This window comes from Anomaloglossus baeobatrachus, chromosome 7 (genome assembly GCF_048569485.1).
Source record: "Anomaloglossus baeobatrachus isolate aAnoBae1 chromosome 7, aAnoBae1.hap1, whole genome shotgun sequence".
NCBI lineage: Eukaryota > Metazoa > Chordata > Amphibia > Anura > Aromobatidae > Anomaloglossus > Anomaloglossus baeobatrachus.
Window position 1 is genome coordinate 128,877,763 of NC_134359.1, and position 17,682 is coordinate 128,895,444.

General features: G+C 38.8%; 1 protein-coding gene across 2 annotated transcripts in view; it reads left to right on the forward strand.

Annotated features, from left to right (window-relative positions):
* The window catches only part of NRP2 (neuropilin 2), a 185,771-nt gene that overhangs the window by 123,249 nt on the left and 44,840 nt on the right, over positions 1-17,682 (forward strand). For both annotated transcript variants that reach the window (XM_075317693.1, XM_075317694.1), the window contains exons 11-12: positions 10,234-10,338; positions 13,710-13,850. In XM_075317693.1, the coding sequence (XP_075173808.1) occupies positions 10,234-10,338; positions 13,710-13,850 (246 nt within the window). The remainder of the gene's footprint in view (positions 1-10,233; positions 10,339-13,709; positions 13,851-17,682) is intronic.

Genomic DNA, 17,682 nt, shown 5'->3' on the forward strand with positions numbered 1-17,682 from the left:
CTGCTCGTACAGTAAAGAATCCTCGTCTGTGATTATGATTAAACCTTCTTTCCTCAAGACGTAGCGGATGCCCCCGTGTTCCAGTCGCAGGCCTAGGTGTAAAAAGATCTTTGGAAAGGTCTCTGTACTGTCCCCTCATATATTTATACATTGTGATTAGATCCCCCCTAAGCCTTCGTTTTTCCAAACTAAATAACCCCAAGTTTAATAACCTGTCTTGGTATTGCAGCCCACCCATTCCTCTAATAATCTTGGTCGCTCTTCTCTGCACCCTCTCCAGTTCAGCTATGTCCTTCTTATATATCGGTGACCAGAATTGTACACAGTATTCTAAGTGCGGTCGCACTAGTGACTTGTACTGAGGTAGAACTATATTTTTTTCATGAACACTTATACCTCTTTTAATACATCCCATTATTTTATTAGCCCTGGCAGCAGTTGCCTGACACTGTCCACTAAAGTGAAGTTTACCATCCACCCATACACCCAAGTCTTTTTCTGTGTCTGTTTTACCCAGTGTTCTACAATTAAGTACATCCCAATCCTCCAATTTACATAAATCTCCCTGTAATATAAAATTATCCTCCTCTGTATTGATTACGCTGCAGAGTTTAGTATCATTTGCAAATATTGAAATTCTACTCCACATGCCCCCAACAAGGTCATTTATAAATATGTTGAAAAGAAGCGGGCCCAATACTGACCCCTGTGGTACCCCACTATGAACTGAGACCCAGTCCGAGTACGTACCATTAATAACCACCCTTTGTTTCCTATCACTGAGCCAGTTTTTAACCCAGTTACACATATTTTCCCCTATCCCCATTATTCTCATTTTATGTACCAACCTTTTGTGTGGCACCGTATCAAAAGCTTTTGAAAAGTCCATATACACAACATCCACTGCATTTCCCTGGTCCAGGCTTGAACTTACCTCTTCATAGAAGCTGATCAAATTAGTTTGACAGGATCGATCCCTCATAAACCCATGTTGATACTCTGTCATAAGGTTATTTTTCTTGAGATACTCCAGTATAGCATCTCTCAAGAAACCCTCAAGGATTTTACCAACCGTAGAGGTTAAACTTACCGGCCTATAATTTCCCGGCTCAGTTTTTGTCCCCTTTTTGAATATTGGCACCACATTTGCTATGCGCCAGTCCTGCGGCTTCCCCTTCCCCTTCTTCCAAGAGCAATAACCTTTTTTTATTTTTCTGTCAATATAGCCATATGAAGGGCTTGTTTTTCTGCAGGTCAAGTTGCACTTTTGAACAGCACCATACATTCTGCCCCATATTGTACTTGAAAATAGGAAAAAAATCCAAGTGTGGTGAAATTGCAAAAAAAAGTGCTTTTCATGATTGTTTTTCAACTATTTTATTTACCGTGTTCACTATATGGTAAAACTGACCTAGGAATATGATTTCCCAGCTCAGTACAAGTTCGTAGATACCAAACAAGTTTACTTTTACTTTTTTTTACTAAGTGCTGAAAAATATTCAGAAATGATGGATGACTCCATGATGGCTTATGTTTTACATCTTGATGGGACGTTTCTAATTATTCTGTACCATTTGTGTGTAGATAAGATATTTTGATCACCTATTATTTCATTTTAAAACAATGTTGGGGTGACCAAAAAAACTTAATTTTGGCGTTTTGATTTTTTTTCTCACTACGCCATATACCGATCGGATTAATTGACTTTATATTTTGTTAGATTGGGCATTTCTGAATACAAAATATATCTATTTTCTTATTGTTTCTTTTCAATGGGGCAAAAAGGGGTCATTTGAACTTTTAGGGATTTTTTTCATATTTTAAACAACTTTTTTTTACAGTTTTTATTGATTTTACTAGTCCTCTTCAGGGACTTTATGCCTGCACTATCTTGTCGCTTCTGCTGATCAGAGCGATGCTTCAGCATCGCTCTTATCAGCAGAAATGCTGATCTATTGTCAGTGCCAGTACTATGTCAGCATTTACAGGAAGTCAGTCATGACAGCAACAGAGGTCCTCATCTGACCCTACGCTGTCATGGCGCCCCCTCAGTCAACTTATTGGCGCCCAGTGATCACATCACAGGAGTGCCAATGGCGGTGAGGAACAGAGCCATCCCCACCGGCACATTTTAGATCACACTGTCAGATTTTGACAGTGCAATCTAAGGAGCTACCAGATGTAGGTGGATTGGAGATCCACACATGCCTGTTAGCTGCACATGTCAGCTGATCAGATCAACTGACTTATACAGGGTGGTGAGCCAGTATTAATGAGATAGACATGGCCATGGATGTATATATGTCCTTGGTCATGAAGGGGTAAATAAAGGCTCTCCAACTTTATTCAATTCTGCATCTAATTTTCCTTTTTACACAGATATATATACTGCATATTTACTGTATGTCAATTGTAGTTTTGCAGCTTAACCTCTTTCACTTCGTGAGGGCTGAACTGCAATGCCAGAGATAATCCACAAGGTGCGGTACAAGGTGGCCATGTTTTTCTAATCTTGTCCAGCCCCTTTAATTATAACTATTTTAGCATCAGATTTTTATATGAATTCCTCAAAAAGCATGTAAAGCGCATAATACATCAGGAGCAGGTCACAACTACCTATCATAACTCTATTAGTAGTTATCATTTTATATATAATTGATAAATTGCTATCACTGAAAATGCTTCTAGGATATATTCATACTTCGTTTTTGAAAAATGGTTGAAAAACTAGATGAAACACATCTGAAAAAAGTGCATTTATTTTTAAACGGCCTTCTGACGTTTTGCAATGCGGTAATTAGCGGTGCATTTTTACACATTTACTTTATCTTTGACTAAAAAAATGTGGCTGATTTCCACAACAGAAAACAATGATAAATTGTGCTAAAAATGCACATTTTATTTTGAGATAACTTCTAAGAGTGAATGTATTGCTATACTGAGAAATTCTTTAAGGGGAATCTGTCAACAGGTTTTTGCTCCCTCATCTGAGAGCAGCATGATGTAGGCAAGGAGATTCTGAATCCAATAGTGTATCATATAGATTACTGGCTAACACAATCTGAATTTTTAGCTTTAGCCATGTAGCAGAACCCAGAGAGCTGTTCTCGCCTACATCAGGCTTTCTTAAGAGATTGTACTTTGACAGTGAGGTGTCAATAAAAGCAGGGGGCCTGTCCAACTTCTCTGCGCATGAGTTTCTACTCCTGTAATGATAAAGATTCTGCTGCTTAAATAAACATAGCAAATAAACACAAGATTGGACTGTGACTAAACAGGCCTTCCTGAACTTGCTGTGTTAACCCTTGCAGCATGCTGTTTTCAGCTTACATAGCAAAAAACTGCTGACAGATTCCCTTTATATTGTTCCCATTGTAATTACAGCCTTTTGACTTAAGTCTTTGGGCTGAGACTTTGTTTTATAAATATCTTTAACCACTTATAGATTTCGGGAAGATCACTGCAGCTGCTCAAGGAAGAGAGTAAACTGGCACTAGCCCAAACACTGAGCACCTGACAACTCATTGTGTAGGTCCAGCTTCGCTCTGATGTGTTCCCCTGCTCTCAGCCATGCCCTGCATCTGCTATGGATCTTTTTTTTTTGAAGTTCCGAGCGTCTGCTTTCAATTACTGCACTGCTGGGCGTCTCAATCTGGAATGTCTTACTGCTGCTGGTCTGTGCTCAGAAGGGGGGGGCTTTCTCCTATTCACTTTCTATTTCGCACACCACAGTGTCTGATAGTTCATTTTCCATTATCTCAGACAAATGCTCGCCTCTGTTGTAGAATAATGAGATACACAAACAATTCTTACGTCACCTGCCAATTACATTCGTCTATCTCCGCGACTTGATATTTTTCAGACTGGTTGGGGGTATTGAAGAGGTAAAAAAAATATTTTTCATTTGAGCCATAAGGAATATTGGGGAGATTTAATAGTGGATGTAACAGTAAATATATGTTAGATTTTTTACACATACCTTTCATTAATAATGGAAGCTATCATATTGTATCAGATCTGTTTTCGGATGGATTCTATTAGACGTAGACAAAGCCCATAAACTTTAATGGGATCTGTTGATGTTCTGATATTTTGGGCAGCATAGATTAGGACAGACTGTGCTATTTTTGCTGCCTGCAATATCAGAATGGCTGTCGGATCCCCACAGGAGAACATCAACCCAAGTGTGATTACAGACTTAAAGGGGTGGTTCACTACTCAGCATAGTGGCCACACATCGATTTAAACCTCATATAAAAGGCTTTTTTCAAATACCTTGTTTAATCAACTCTGCCTCTGAGCGGCACTATTGCGGACCGCTCAGCCCCATCAGGTGACCCCGGGCTCCGTGACCTCTGATATCCGGTGATGTTACGCCAACCTCCAGTTGACCAGACATCACCGAGGCCGGCCCTAGTCTCTGTGAGTAACTTGCCTGTGGGCGGCATTTCAACAGTCGTCACAGTCCAGCGTCACAGTGCAGCATCTCGTGTGTGTTCTCCTTTACTGCAGAGTGCCGCAAGCAGACAAGATGCTGGGCTGTAATGCTGGGCTGTGATGCACGGTGAAACACCACCCACAGCCCAGTCAGTCACGGAGACTGGGGCCGGCCTCGATGATGTCGGGTTAACTGGAAGTTGACATGACATCACCAGATCCCAGAGGTCAAGTAGCCCGGGGGTCAACTGATGGCGATGAATGGACCACAATAGCACCACTTAGAGGCAAAATTGACCAAACATGGTACCGTATTTGAAAAAACCCTTCTTTATGAGGTTTAAATCGATGTGTGACTGAGTAGTGAACCACCCCTTTAAATATATTCAACTTTGGTGGTCATGTAATTTATTGTATACTCTTACTTATTTGATTACATTGGAAATTAATTAACCCCCAGGAAAATACATTTTTTTAGCTTTACAATACCTTTCGGTATTGACAATTGGAGCTAGTCTATTATTTTTTTCTAGATTTGTTTTTCTATCATTCTATCATTTGTAAATGACAGATACTTGAATAACACGTCCTCCGGATCTTACTCTCAACAATCATCCACAAATACACATGGGAATTAAAATGCCATGTCACTAAATAGGTTTCTCCAGTAGTCTCCCATTGGGTGCCAGCGTTACCGGTACACAGCTGCACAATATTATCATGGGAATTAGTTTTGCGTCTTCTTAAAAAAATTAATTCATTTTTATATGGAGGTATACTAAACTAATTCTAATCATCTATGGCATATCGGAATAGAAAAACCAGAAAGTTGGTTGTTAGATTTTAAAAAGCCATGTTAGCAATGTAGGGGGCCACGTAAGCACAACTGTAAGTCATTATTAAATGTAGTTACGTCTGTAGACTATTCAGTCTAATCAATCTTTTAGCAATATACGTACTGTATATCCATATAATGGTGAAATAATTAGCTGAGTGCATGGATTCCTGCTTCTGAAGGTTTTTTAAGCAAAGAAGCATAATTATCTGTAATAGGGGTATTAGGATGATGTGAGGAAGTTATTAGAGCCATGCCAAATGGGTATTACATAGGATCCAGACTAGACAAAGGAAATACATTTAAATGCGTAAACTTCATATAGGAAAACACTTTAAGTCTGGGTGCTATAATTGCGGCTCAGAGATTATCAATCAGGAAGTCCTTTTGATTAGAATGCTATATAATATTAGCAAATTTTATGTTTTTTCACTTTACTTCTGAAGGTTCTCAGCTTATACTTTTTTCTCTGATAACTTAGTTTTCTAGAATATTTCATCAAGTCATTTCATATTGATAGCCTATCCTTAGGATAAGTCATCAGATCAGGGGGGTCTAACTTCCTCCACCTCCCCCACTGATTAGGTGTTCCTGATGCCGTCATGGCCGGATTTTATCAGTTGCGGAGCTGTTCAGCCCAGCTCTGATACTGCATAGTGCCTGCGTCCGGATACTGCACATTCACCTCCGTTCAAAAGAATAGGGGTTGATTTGCACTACCGTGCTGCGGACACTATACAGTTGATGGAGCTATGCTGTTTTGCTCCCCAACTGATCACATCTGGCCACCGCCGACACTGTAAACATCTGATTGGTGGGGAAGTTGGGTGTCTCCCCTACCTTCCGATCTGATGTTGATGATCATAAGGATAGGCCATTAATGTAATATTACAGGACAACTCCTTTGATGATTCAAGGAACTTTACTGTAATGTGAAATGTTTCAAACACGCTAAAACATGTATCTTCAAATAAAGTTTTCTGCTTTTGTTTCTTATCTTAAGTCAAGGATTGATATTGACTTCCAGGATTACTCCCTCCAATATGGAGCACTAAAAGTTCCTGTCATCTTCCTGTCTGAAAAGGCTATTTATAACTTTATATTAAAGGGAACCAATCAGCAGGTTTTCACCCTATAAACTAGAGGCGGTGCCATATTGGTTCTAAGGTGCTGATTAAAATTATACCTATAGATAAGAAATCTGAAGCTTGATTGCAGAATAATCCTTCTTCAAACTTTCATAAATGTTGTCATTGGTGCAGTGTCTTGAGCAACGGGGCGGCACTTTGTTGGTTGGGTCCTCTGTAATCGCTCCTCTTCCGGACTTGCCTCATTTTATTTACATTTTGTGCTGTTGCCATTACTGTTGTTGGCGACTTGTGCACATTCCTATTGTGAAATTATCTTCAATAAAATGCTACCAGAATCAGCGGATTCGCGTATCGTGATCTCCGGCGCTATTTTACTGAGGACACTGTGGAGATGGCTATGAGCGGCGGCGGTGCATGTGTTGATGAAAAACAAAATTCAATCTGAGCATGCACCACTCATATTCGTCTCCACAGTGTCTTCAATAAAATGGCACCGGAGATTGCCATTTCTGAAAGTTTGAAGAAGGATTATTCTGCAATCAAGCCTCAGATTGCTTATCTACAGGTGTCATTTTAATCAGTATCCCAGCCCCAATATGGCACACCCTCTAGTTTATAGGGAAAAAACCTGCTAGTTGGTTCCCTTTAAGCTTAATATTTTTTTTTAATATGTTAAAGTCAATTATATTGCAGATCTTCACAAGATTATATATCATATCTCCTTCTCATGTACGCCACTTTTTTTTTTTACCACATTGCAGCTATAAGGCCTCTAGGCATGTGGTTGGCAAGTTTCCTTTCACACCAGTTATTTATAAAGTAAGATGGAACTTCTTTGAAAGGAAATGTCTCTCCTCCGTCTTCCGCTTGTTAATTAGCAACTATTCTGGTCCACTTCCCATTTACACCAATCGCCTCCGACTTTGAACTACACTCTGATTACTCACCACAGTCACACGTAATCTATGAAATGTTATAACCCATTCCCTACAACCATACAAAGTAAGGAAGTGAAATACTTGCCAAGATTGAATTCCGATTGTTGACTACCTTGTCACTACATCTTGCCTAGACATCAGAGATTAAGTTGAAGCATAACAGTCTCCGGTTTCTCAGAGGGCCTAAGAGGTGCAGTTTCAACACATTTCTAGAACATTTTTTGTACTATATTTCACATATAACTTTACAAAGAAAATGGAGGAAAGCAGTTGTACATTGTTCTATTAGTTGTTTTTTATTTTGACATGTTTTCTTAAAACTCTTTTTGGCATATGAATATGTCCACCATTATCATTGGACAAATTTGGGTAAAGACTCCACATTCGCATGAATCAAATTCACTACATCATCACTACTGGCTAGAAAAGCCCTTGACAGCCTGCAATCCGCATCACAACCACTGGATGGCCACATATAGATACATATAGCATAGATGTCTATTGAGTATCATGAAATCATGTTTGTTTTTTTCAAAGCTGGTCATCTTGTACTGCGTCTATTAAGACATGTTCAACCAATGACAAAGGTATGGAAGGACACATCTCTACATTGGTGACCTTGACTTTGTCATTAATAAATTGACTATAATATTCTTCTATATTAACCTAAAAAAGTTTGATTTTTGAATTTCAAACACTGTAAAACATTATATAGAGAAACCTAACTAATGCTATGGAGCAATGACCCTTAGAATGATCAAAAAGATAGAAATGTAAGTGAAGTGTACATTGATATATTTTAATAAAGGATTTTTTAATGCTGATCCCTATACGTATAGTATGGAATTACTGTTGGCTAATCAATATTATTTTACTATCAACTTTTAGCTAGGATAAGGTCTCTCCATATATGAGTAATCAGATGGTTCTTGTGACAGAACATTTTACCATTCTTGAAGCTTACATACCCTTTGAACCTCAACCATCTACACAGGTCCCTCAAGGAGATTGGGATCACCTAACCACAATATTGTATAACATCTAAATATGTAGTTGCCACAAGAGTATGCATCGTTCGTGTATTATTCGTACCATTAGTCGTCATGCTCAATATTCACTAAGAACTGACTTGGAAGGAAAACAAGTCACAATGATTGGCGTGAAGGCATAAAAGTTCTTTGAACATTTTTTAAATTCCCTAGTTGAAGATATAGGATCCGTTGCAAGGGTGTGTAGCACGGAAGACCCCGTCCTGGAGTTTACAAGAAACAGATTGCACAGCCTGATAGTCTTTCTCAAGTTTTCCCATATGAGTAATCTCTGAGTGTCTGGAGATGTATACGCATCTAATATATTATTCTACTGTGCAGCACTTTAAATCCATCTCACCAACGGAACAAAAATTCCTTTTATAAGTGCATAGTCCAACAATTCCTTAGGGCTGTGTTCTCTGGCAGCAGAATATGGTGCATTTTTAAGTAAATCCTTGTCCCTTTTTATATAATACTGTGCTTTATCGGGGATATACATGTATATGTATAATTTGGAATTGCGACGATCTCTTCTTTATATCACTGGAAACTCCGATGATTGTTGATATTAATAGCTTTAGTAAATGCTTAACACACGGAACAGACATTGTTCATGTTACACTTCTATAGACATCTGGTAGAGACATTGCTGCTTTCAAAATCAACAACCTGGCATTAAATCGTGATCCATCTGCTAATCCCGAGCACTCTATAAATACATTACCTTTTATAGTATTACTTCAGTCCTTCAAATTCAGCGCAAACTTTAGACCTGCTCACTACAACAACGAGTCAGAACTACCGTTGGTGGAAAACGAAGAATCTGACCAAAGAGAAAGCAAAGATCAAAGTGGTTTTCTTTCTTTTTTTTTTTTTTTAAACTCAAGAGGGAAATTATCCTCACATCACAGATTTTGGCTGCTTTTTGTTCCATTCACATTCAGCTTTTTCAATGTACAACACATGGACGTAATAATGCAGTCGGCTGTTAACTTTTTCAGTACCGACCCCTGTCCAGTCTTGACTTTTATGGAGCACGAACTCAAAATTTCCATGAGCCACTTCCTGTTGATTACAAACACTATGTTATGGATTTTTTTGCAAAATACTAGCTAATATGTTTTTTCTTACCTTTCAAAATTGATTTCCCATTATATAGGCATTAAGATTCCTGTACAATTTCAAACTAGTCATAGACATGTGATATTTATCTGCCAATCATAATTGCTGAGATCAGCCGAGGATCCGATGTCTGTGTTCTCTGTTTAAGCCCGCAGATCTGTTTGGTCAAAAATGACCGAATTTGAAATTTGATTTTTTTTTTAAATATCCATTATGCGGTTCTGAAACTTGTGGTTAATTGACTTTTCCTCATTTGAGGGGTTCTTCCTATGGGTTGGTATTTTATTTTTGTTTACTTTTTTTTAAAAAATAACCGGAACATTATAAGTTTATAGTAAACCCGAACAAAACAGCAGGGTTAAGGATACATTGCCATTATAAACATAGGAAACTGTTATTGTATTTGTAAATGTTAGAAACTACTGAAACATAAAAATGGATGCCATATGCATTGTATACGGGTGGCAGACAGATGACGAAACAGATGAAAAATTGTTCTTTTTTTTCTGGGTTAATAGGATGATTTTTAATACGCTCAATGGGAACTTATCCTAAGATTAACATCAGATCTTACATAGGCTGGGACCTGGCAACAGCCGACATGTAAAGTGTTTATTACCTCAGAGAGACAAGTGGACACATAGGCAGTGGTTACTCATGACAAAATGCAACACCCAGAATTTTACATGTATTTACTATTCATTTGTTCAGTTTAAATACTATCATCTATATTGTTTTACATATTTGCTTGATAAAGCCCATATACTTTTTTTTTGCAGAAATGGCACCTACCTCAGAGACAATGAAACCAACGATAAAGATTGACGAGACGACCACACAAGCAGCTGCTGAAGAGAACACCAGTGACTCCTTAGATACTGAAGGTATAACACTCATGTGTATTAAAGGGAACCAGTCAGGTCCAATATGCTCCCAGAACCACGAGCCGTTCTGGGTGTATATTACTAATCCCTGCCTAACCGTCCCTGTATACACTAGCATAGATAAAGGGTTCTTTAGAAAAAGTATTTCTAAAGATCTTTTATGATATGCTAATGAGCGAGGGGACTAGTCGCACCCAAAACTGCTTGTGGTCCTGGGTGCATATTGCACCTGACAGGTTCCCTTTAAAAATTATTGTGTATGTGTTATCATAGATAGATAGATAGATAGATAGATAGGTAGATAGATAGACAAATAGGTAGAAAGACATAGATACATAGACAGATAGATAGATAAACATAGATAGCTTAGATACATCAATAGAAAGATATACATAGACAGATAGATGGATAGATAAATGGATGGATAGATGGATGGATGGATAGATAGATAATAGATAGATAAATGGATAGACAGACAGACATAAACAGATAGTTAAACATAGTTTAGATAGATAGATAGATAGACAAATAGATAGAAAAATAGATAGGTTGATAGACAGACATAGATAGATAAACATAGTTAGATTAGATAGATCAATAGACTTATGGACAGATAGATTGATAGAAAGATATAGATAGATAGTAGATATATAGATTGCTAGATAGACATATACAATATGTATGTTTTTTTAGGCAGATTTAAACTAAGGTTTCCCAGATTCTTTGCCTGTTTCCAAAGAATCTGTTTCTTTAGCTGCCATTGACTTTAATGGGCAGAACCTTGGATATGCATTTCTTACCAGTGATCCAGCCCAGATACTCTGGTCAGCCTGGCAAAAACTCGTTGGAACATTAAAGGGTATTTTCTAAATATAAATACTAGCAAATTGCAATTTAGCTCTTATTCAAATGTTCAGCCATTTTTACTTTTCTTATGTTTACTGCTATTTCCTTGGTGAGCAGCAACCACTGCTGGACAGCAGAGCATGCTCAGTGCTTCCCACTAGTGGACACAGACAGGAGAGGACCTCTGTGCAAGGACAGTATATGGGGCCTTTTCAGTCCAATAACTCATCAACATGCACAATTCCACCTGCTCTAGAGGAAGAAATGGGTTCTCCCTTACCTCTTGGGCCCATGTGTAGCTGCACAGGTTGCAACAATGATCTGTCCATCCCTCGTGCTTACAAGCTTTTCTATTGAGCTTGTAAGCACTTTTTTAAGCTGGCCAGTATCGTTAGAGAGTTCTGTTACCTCCAAATCCCAGCCTGCTTCAGCTCAACGCTTACAAGCTTGGCAGCGCTTGACTCCATCCCTATATGGTGCACACTAGTACTGGGCAGCCCGCCTGATCGACTAGTATGGACATGTAATAGGCTGCTGACTGGGTTACTATGCGCCTGTAAGTGTGAACGGAGCCCTATGCAAGCCACTAGTGTGCAATTTTACGATCCAGCGATCACCCCTCCTATATTCTGGAGTGATTTGTGTGAGTGATTTCCTCCTCTTGCACCTGTGATACTTCCATCTATTGGGGGTTTCACTGCACCCTGTTAGTGCATTAGTTTTTCTTGGCCTGGGCAGTTTACCACTGCTTTATCCTGCTGTGAGTATTCTAAATTGTGGAGGATATTTAGTCTTCTTTTTGCTATTTTGCTATTTATATAGATTAGTGTAAGGACCTACAAGTATGAGGACCCGTGACGTCGTTTGTAGGCTACCGTTATTTTGTCCATAATATTGACTAATATCTCAGATATTGAGTATTTATTTATTTTTCAGCACATGACATTTTATACAGGGTGCAGCCAGGCCCCTTTATGTTTGGACTTGCATACTGGAGACCCTGTCCCTATATGGTGCACATAAGTACCTGGCAACCCGCCTGATCGAATAGTATGGGCATGTAATAGGCTGCTGACTGGGTTACTATGCGCCTGTAAGTGTGAACGGAGCTCTATGCAAGTCACTAGTGTGCAATTTTACCATCCAGCGATCACCCCCTCCATACTCTGGAGTTGTGTGAGTGATTTGCTCCTCTTGCACCTGTGATACTACCATCTATTGGGGGTTTCGCTGCACCCTGTTAGTGCATTAGTTTTTTTTGGCCTGGGCAGTTTACCACTGCATTATGCTGCTGTGAGTATTCTAAATTGTGGAGGATATTTAGTCTTCTTTTTGCTATTTTGCTATTTATATAGATTAGTGTAAGGACCTACAAGTATGAGGACCCGTGACGTCGTTTGTAGGCTACCGTTATTTTGTCCATAATATCGACTAATACCTCAGATATTGAGTATTTATTTATTTTTCAGCACATGACATTTTATACAGGGTGCAGCCAGGCCCCTTTATGTTTGGACTTGCATACTGGAGACCCTGTCCCTATATGGTGCACACTAGTACCTGGCAACCCGCCTGATCGAATAGTATGGGCATGTAATAGGCTGCTGACTGGGTTACTATGCGCCTGTAAGTGTGAACGGAGCTCTATGCAAGTCACTAGTGTGCAATTTTACCATCCAGCGATCACCCCCTTCATACTCTGGAGTTGTGTGAGTGATTTGCTCCTCTTGCACCTGTGATACTACCATCTATTGGGGTTTCGCTGCACCCTGTTAGTGCATTAGTTTTGTTTGGCCTGAACAGTTCACCACTGCTTTATCCTGCTGTAAGTATTATAAGCTTGACAACATCAGGGGTGTGTCTTTTAGGAAATTAGTTGTAAAAAAAGAAAAGTTATTATCTCAAAAACCAATACAAATTTTCATAAGCGGTACATTGCAAATGTTCTTTTACATGCAATATCTTACAATACCCATCTATGAAGATAGGGAAAAAAAAATATATTGGCATATCTTGTGAATATGCCAGGAATGTTATTGAGGTGTAACCCTATTATATATAAAATATAGTCTTGATGAAAGCAGTGTGTTGAGATATAGATATTCAACAAAGCAAATGTTACTGCCCGATATGTTATTTCTTAACTTATATGTATAAGAGATTTAAGAAGGATCCAGCTATTATGTTAGTGCACAGAGGTATTGTAGGTAACTCCGTCTTCACCAGCTCCCAGTGCAGCTTTTACAAGGCTTTGCTTTGTATGGCGAACACTGGCAGGTCTTTCGCACCCCAGGCTTTTTATCTTGTTTTCTATCTTTGGTTTGTTGGTGGGATTAGATGGGCTTCGGTCTATCAAAACTAACGTCAAGTTTAAGACATGTGAGCGAGCTAAAAGGATCCCAGAAGATGGAGGGTTATAGAATACAATGTTCTAGCAATTTAACAATGGAAAAGTGAAGCTTAGCTAAGTGCAGAATAAACGAGAGACACAAAAATATATATATATTTTTTCTCCTTCATTATAGATTGTGCGGCTCCGATGGGATTCAATTGCAATTTTGATCATTCTGAAGACGTTTGCAGCTGGACACACGATATCAAAGCTAACTTCACATGGTCATTTCATCCTAATAGCACCTGGATGGGACATTTTGGCTCTATACCGGGTAAGTCTGCTGGATTTCTTCTTTTCTGACCCACCAAAGTCTTCAATATAGAGTATTGTATGAATGTACACACAATACAGTGGTGAGAAATATGCTCCATAAATAGGTAACTTCATCTACAGACTATCCCAAACTATCGTTAATGTTACTGATGAGTATACAACACTACGTCAACAATAGTGCTAATATTCTGTGTATATAAGATAAAGCGGTCCATTATTTCCTGGCGCCCACTGTGTAAAATACTTCTAGAGAATAATGATATAGAGGTTTTCAATATGCCTCCAAACTCCAACAGCTCCGTCTATTTTACTGGAACCTGATGTATTGTATAATGATGCTGAAAATCTTATTTTCATCCACCTACAAGGTTTTCTTTTACTCACAGTTTATAGAAAAGGTATAGTTACACCTCACTCCTCAGCATGACCTATTTTAATGACTTAGCTCATTCTCATGTTTTGTTGAGATTTTCCCTTCCCCATATAAAAAACAGATACTTTATTACAATTTCCATTTATAAAAGCTAATGGTCCAAGTGGGAAACAGAAACCTTCAGCGCTGTGTCTGTAGAGAACTACGTATCCCAAAAAAGTTCCCAAAATCCACAGCATTGTTATAACTCAACACTCGATAATTCATAGTCAGTAATATACATGATCATTTTCAGGTACATGGGGCTTAGAAGTATTACACTATAACTTACAGGGGTTGCTAATCTATTCGGACCCCTTAGACCCCTTAGACAGGAAATATGTGCTTGCAGCAACAGGAAGAACACGTTCCAAAGGTCTCGGTAGAAATCACCGCCTGCCCATCTCCATCAGCCTAATAATGTTTAATTAATATAATGAGCCTTTTGCATGAAGGGAAGGACCTATTTTTATAACCTATGCTGGATTTCACTTTTCATTTCCTCTCCCCTGGGATTTTATAATTGCCTGTTATTTTGTTAACCTTTTGTGTACCTCCAGAAAAGCAGTTTTTGGCGCTCCAAATATCAGAGATGAACCTGTTTACTAAATATATATACATGGTCTTCTGTGCTAATTTGTTGTGGAGAAACGATTACAGATAAACTGGCTAAATTATATGTTTTTTCAGACTCTTTACTGTTCTTTGATATATATTTTTTTGCTAACTTTCTTACTGTCATCGACACTTGTTTTTAAAGGGTTTTTCCCATCTTCAGAAATGGTTAATGCTTGTGAATGCAAGCAAATTTGAAGTTTATAGCGTCCTAAGTTTTAACCGTTCTTAAGATATTAATACTTTTCTTTTAATTACAGCTCGTGACCATGGAGACCGGCCACCACTGTTGTGTAGCAGGGCATGCACAGTGCTTACAAGCTCTTTTCCTTTGCACTCCTAAGCACTGTCATAAAGCTGGCCACCAGGATGGTTGAATTGCACTGTGATCTAATCCTGGCCATCAGTGCAGTGCTTACAAGCTAAACAGCAGTGGTGGTCTCCTAGCCAAGCCGAAACAAAAAAAAAATAATATTTCAAAAACTGCTGCAGTTTTTAAGCAGTAAATTGAAAAAGTGTTTGCTTTTACAATCACTGTCTTACAATATCCATCTACAATGTATGAAAATAAGAATAACGTTTAGGGATAATAAAAAAAAAACACTATTTTGGATGACAATGGATGGAAGATTTAAAATGGCCTTAAAACAGCCAAAAAATAAAAACTCCATAACATTATAATCTTTACCTGTGAAGCAGTAATGAACCCAATACAATATTGGCTAAAATGATTGTGTATTTATGGTGGAACTCCTTCATTGTCATTACTAAAATAGCATATTGGTCACTATTCCTCAAAGCAGTAATCTAAAGGCTGCTTTACATGCTTCAATTTATCGTGCGATCGTATTTGCGATCGCACCCGCCCCCATCATTTGTGCGGCCCCGTCACACTTACCTCCCGAATGACCTCGCTGTGGGCGGCGAACATCCTCTTCCTGACGGGGGCCAATAGAAGCGAAGGGACGGAGATGAGCGGGACGTAAACATCCAGCCCACCTCCTTCCTTCCGCATTGCCGGTGGATGCAGGTAAGCTGCAGTTCGTCATTCCCGGGGTGTCAAACGGAGCGATGTGTGCTGCCTCGGGAACGATGAACAACCGGAGCACAGAAGGACGTGCGATTTTTTGAAAATGAGTGATGTGTCAACAAGCAACGATAAGGTGAGTATTTTTGCTCATTAACAGACGCTCGTAGCTGTCACACGCTACGATATGTCAAACGGCATCAGATGTGCGTCACAACGTGACCCCGACGACATATCGTTTGATATATCGTAGCGTGTAAAGCCCGCTTTAGATTAAAAAAGTGTCCACATTTGGTGTCCGCTGCTGGGAGGAAATTAACCTTGTTCCTCCTGGCAGCCTCGAGCTTAAAGAGGACCAACCACCAGGATTTTCATATATAAACTAAGGCCAGTGCTATACTGGTGTTATCATGCGATTCTATACATACCTTTAGTTGAGAGATCGGATGTTTACTTTCTGACATATAGGCAAGTAAATATTATGAAATGCACTGTTATTTGATAAGAAGTGCAATGGAATATCTAATAGGTGGGTCGTTTTTTGCTAGTTATTCCCATCTCTGTGTGCCTTCCTGCCCCCACCCCCTCCCCTCCCCCACACACACACACACAGACAGGAGAACAAGGACAGGCAGGCTGACAAGGGAGGGAATAACTAGCAAAACCTGACCCACTTATTAGATATTTTTTTGCAACTCTCATCAAATAACAGTGCATCTCACAAACCTCACTTGCCTGTATTTCAGAGAGTATACATCCGATGTCACAACTAAAGGTATGTATAGAATCAGCATGATAGCACCAGTATAGCACTGGCTTTAATTTATATATATATATATATATATATATATATATATATATATATATATATATATATATATATAAATCCAGGTGGTTGGTCCTTTTTTAAAGTCATAGGTGTGGGACAGCATGGCTTCAGTCATAGCCGATCTCTATGGCTGAAGCCTGAGGAATAAAGTTAATTTACACCCGGCATCGAGCTCTCATTTTGGGGATACTGGGCAGCTTCAGAATGCAATTAACCTGCAGATTATTTCCAGAATTGCAGGGGTTTTATTTACATGACAGGTTCCCTTTAAATTTATGTATTTTTTTTTATTTTTCTGTAGACAATATAATTGGGTAGAAAAGGTTCTGTTATGTTTCTGATGTTACCCGAAAGGAATAGTTTTTCTGTCCTGTACTGTATTACTATGAGGAGCCATAATGCTAAGGTTACAGTGCTGCTGATTGAACATTGTGTTGTTCTTTGTAGTTCCCTTTTTTCTTTGCAGCCATGTTAAAAATATTGAATATAGGATATCATTGCATATGAACAGAAAGCCTTTAGTGTTCCTGGCTCTTTACAGAAGCTTCTCTCATGCATCAAAACTCTCTGTAAAGAAAGATTTGTCACAGGCCTTGTTAATGCCTTTCATGCTTTAGGACCAAGAATTCCCACAGTGGTCACATCTGACATTGGACAGAGGAGATATCTGTGTGTCTACAACAAAGCAGGGTGCACACAACACTGATACTGAGAGCTTGTGACTTTCGGGTGGATAGGACACACCTCTTTCATTCCACAATTACTTGTTGAAAGTCTAAAAATGAAAGAACGATAATGTCATTTACACAGTTCTCTGTCACTAGTTTGTGTTGTATACAATGTTTGGCATGATGCATCTGTGGTCTTACTTATTGGTATTTCATCATAATTAAATGGAACCTATGAGGTCTCCTGTGCCCTCCAACCCAGTTCATGGAAAGCTCACG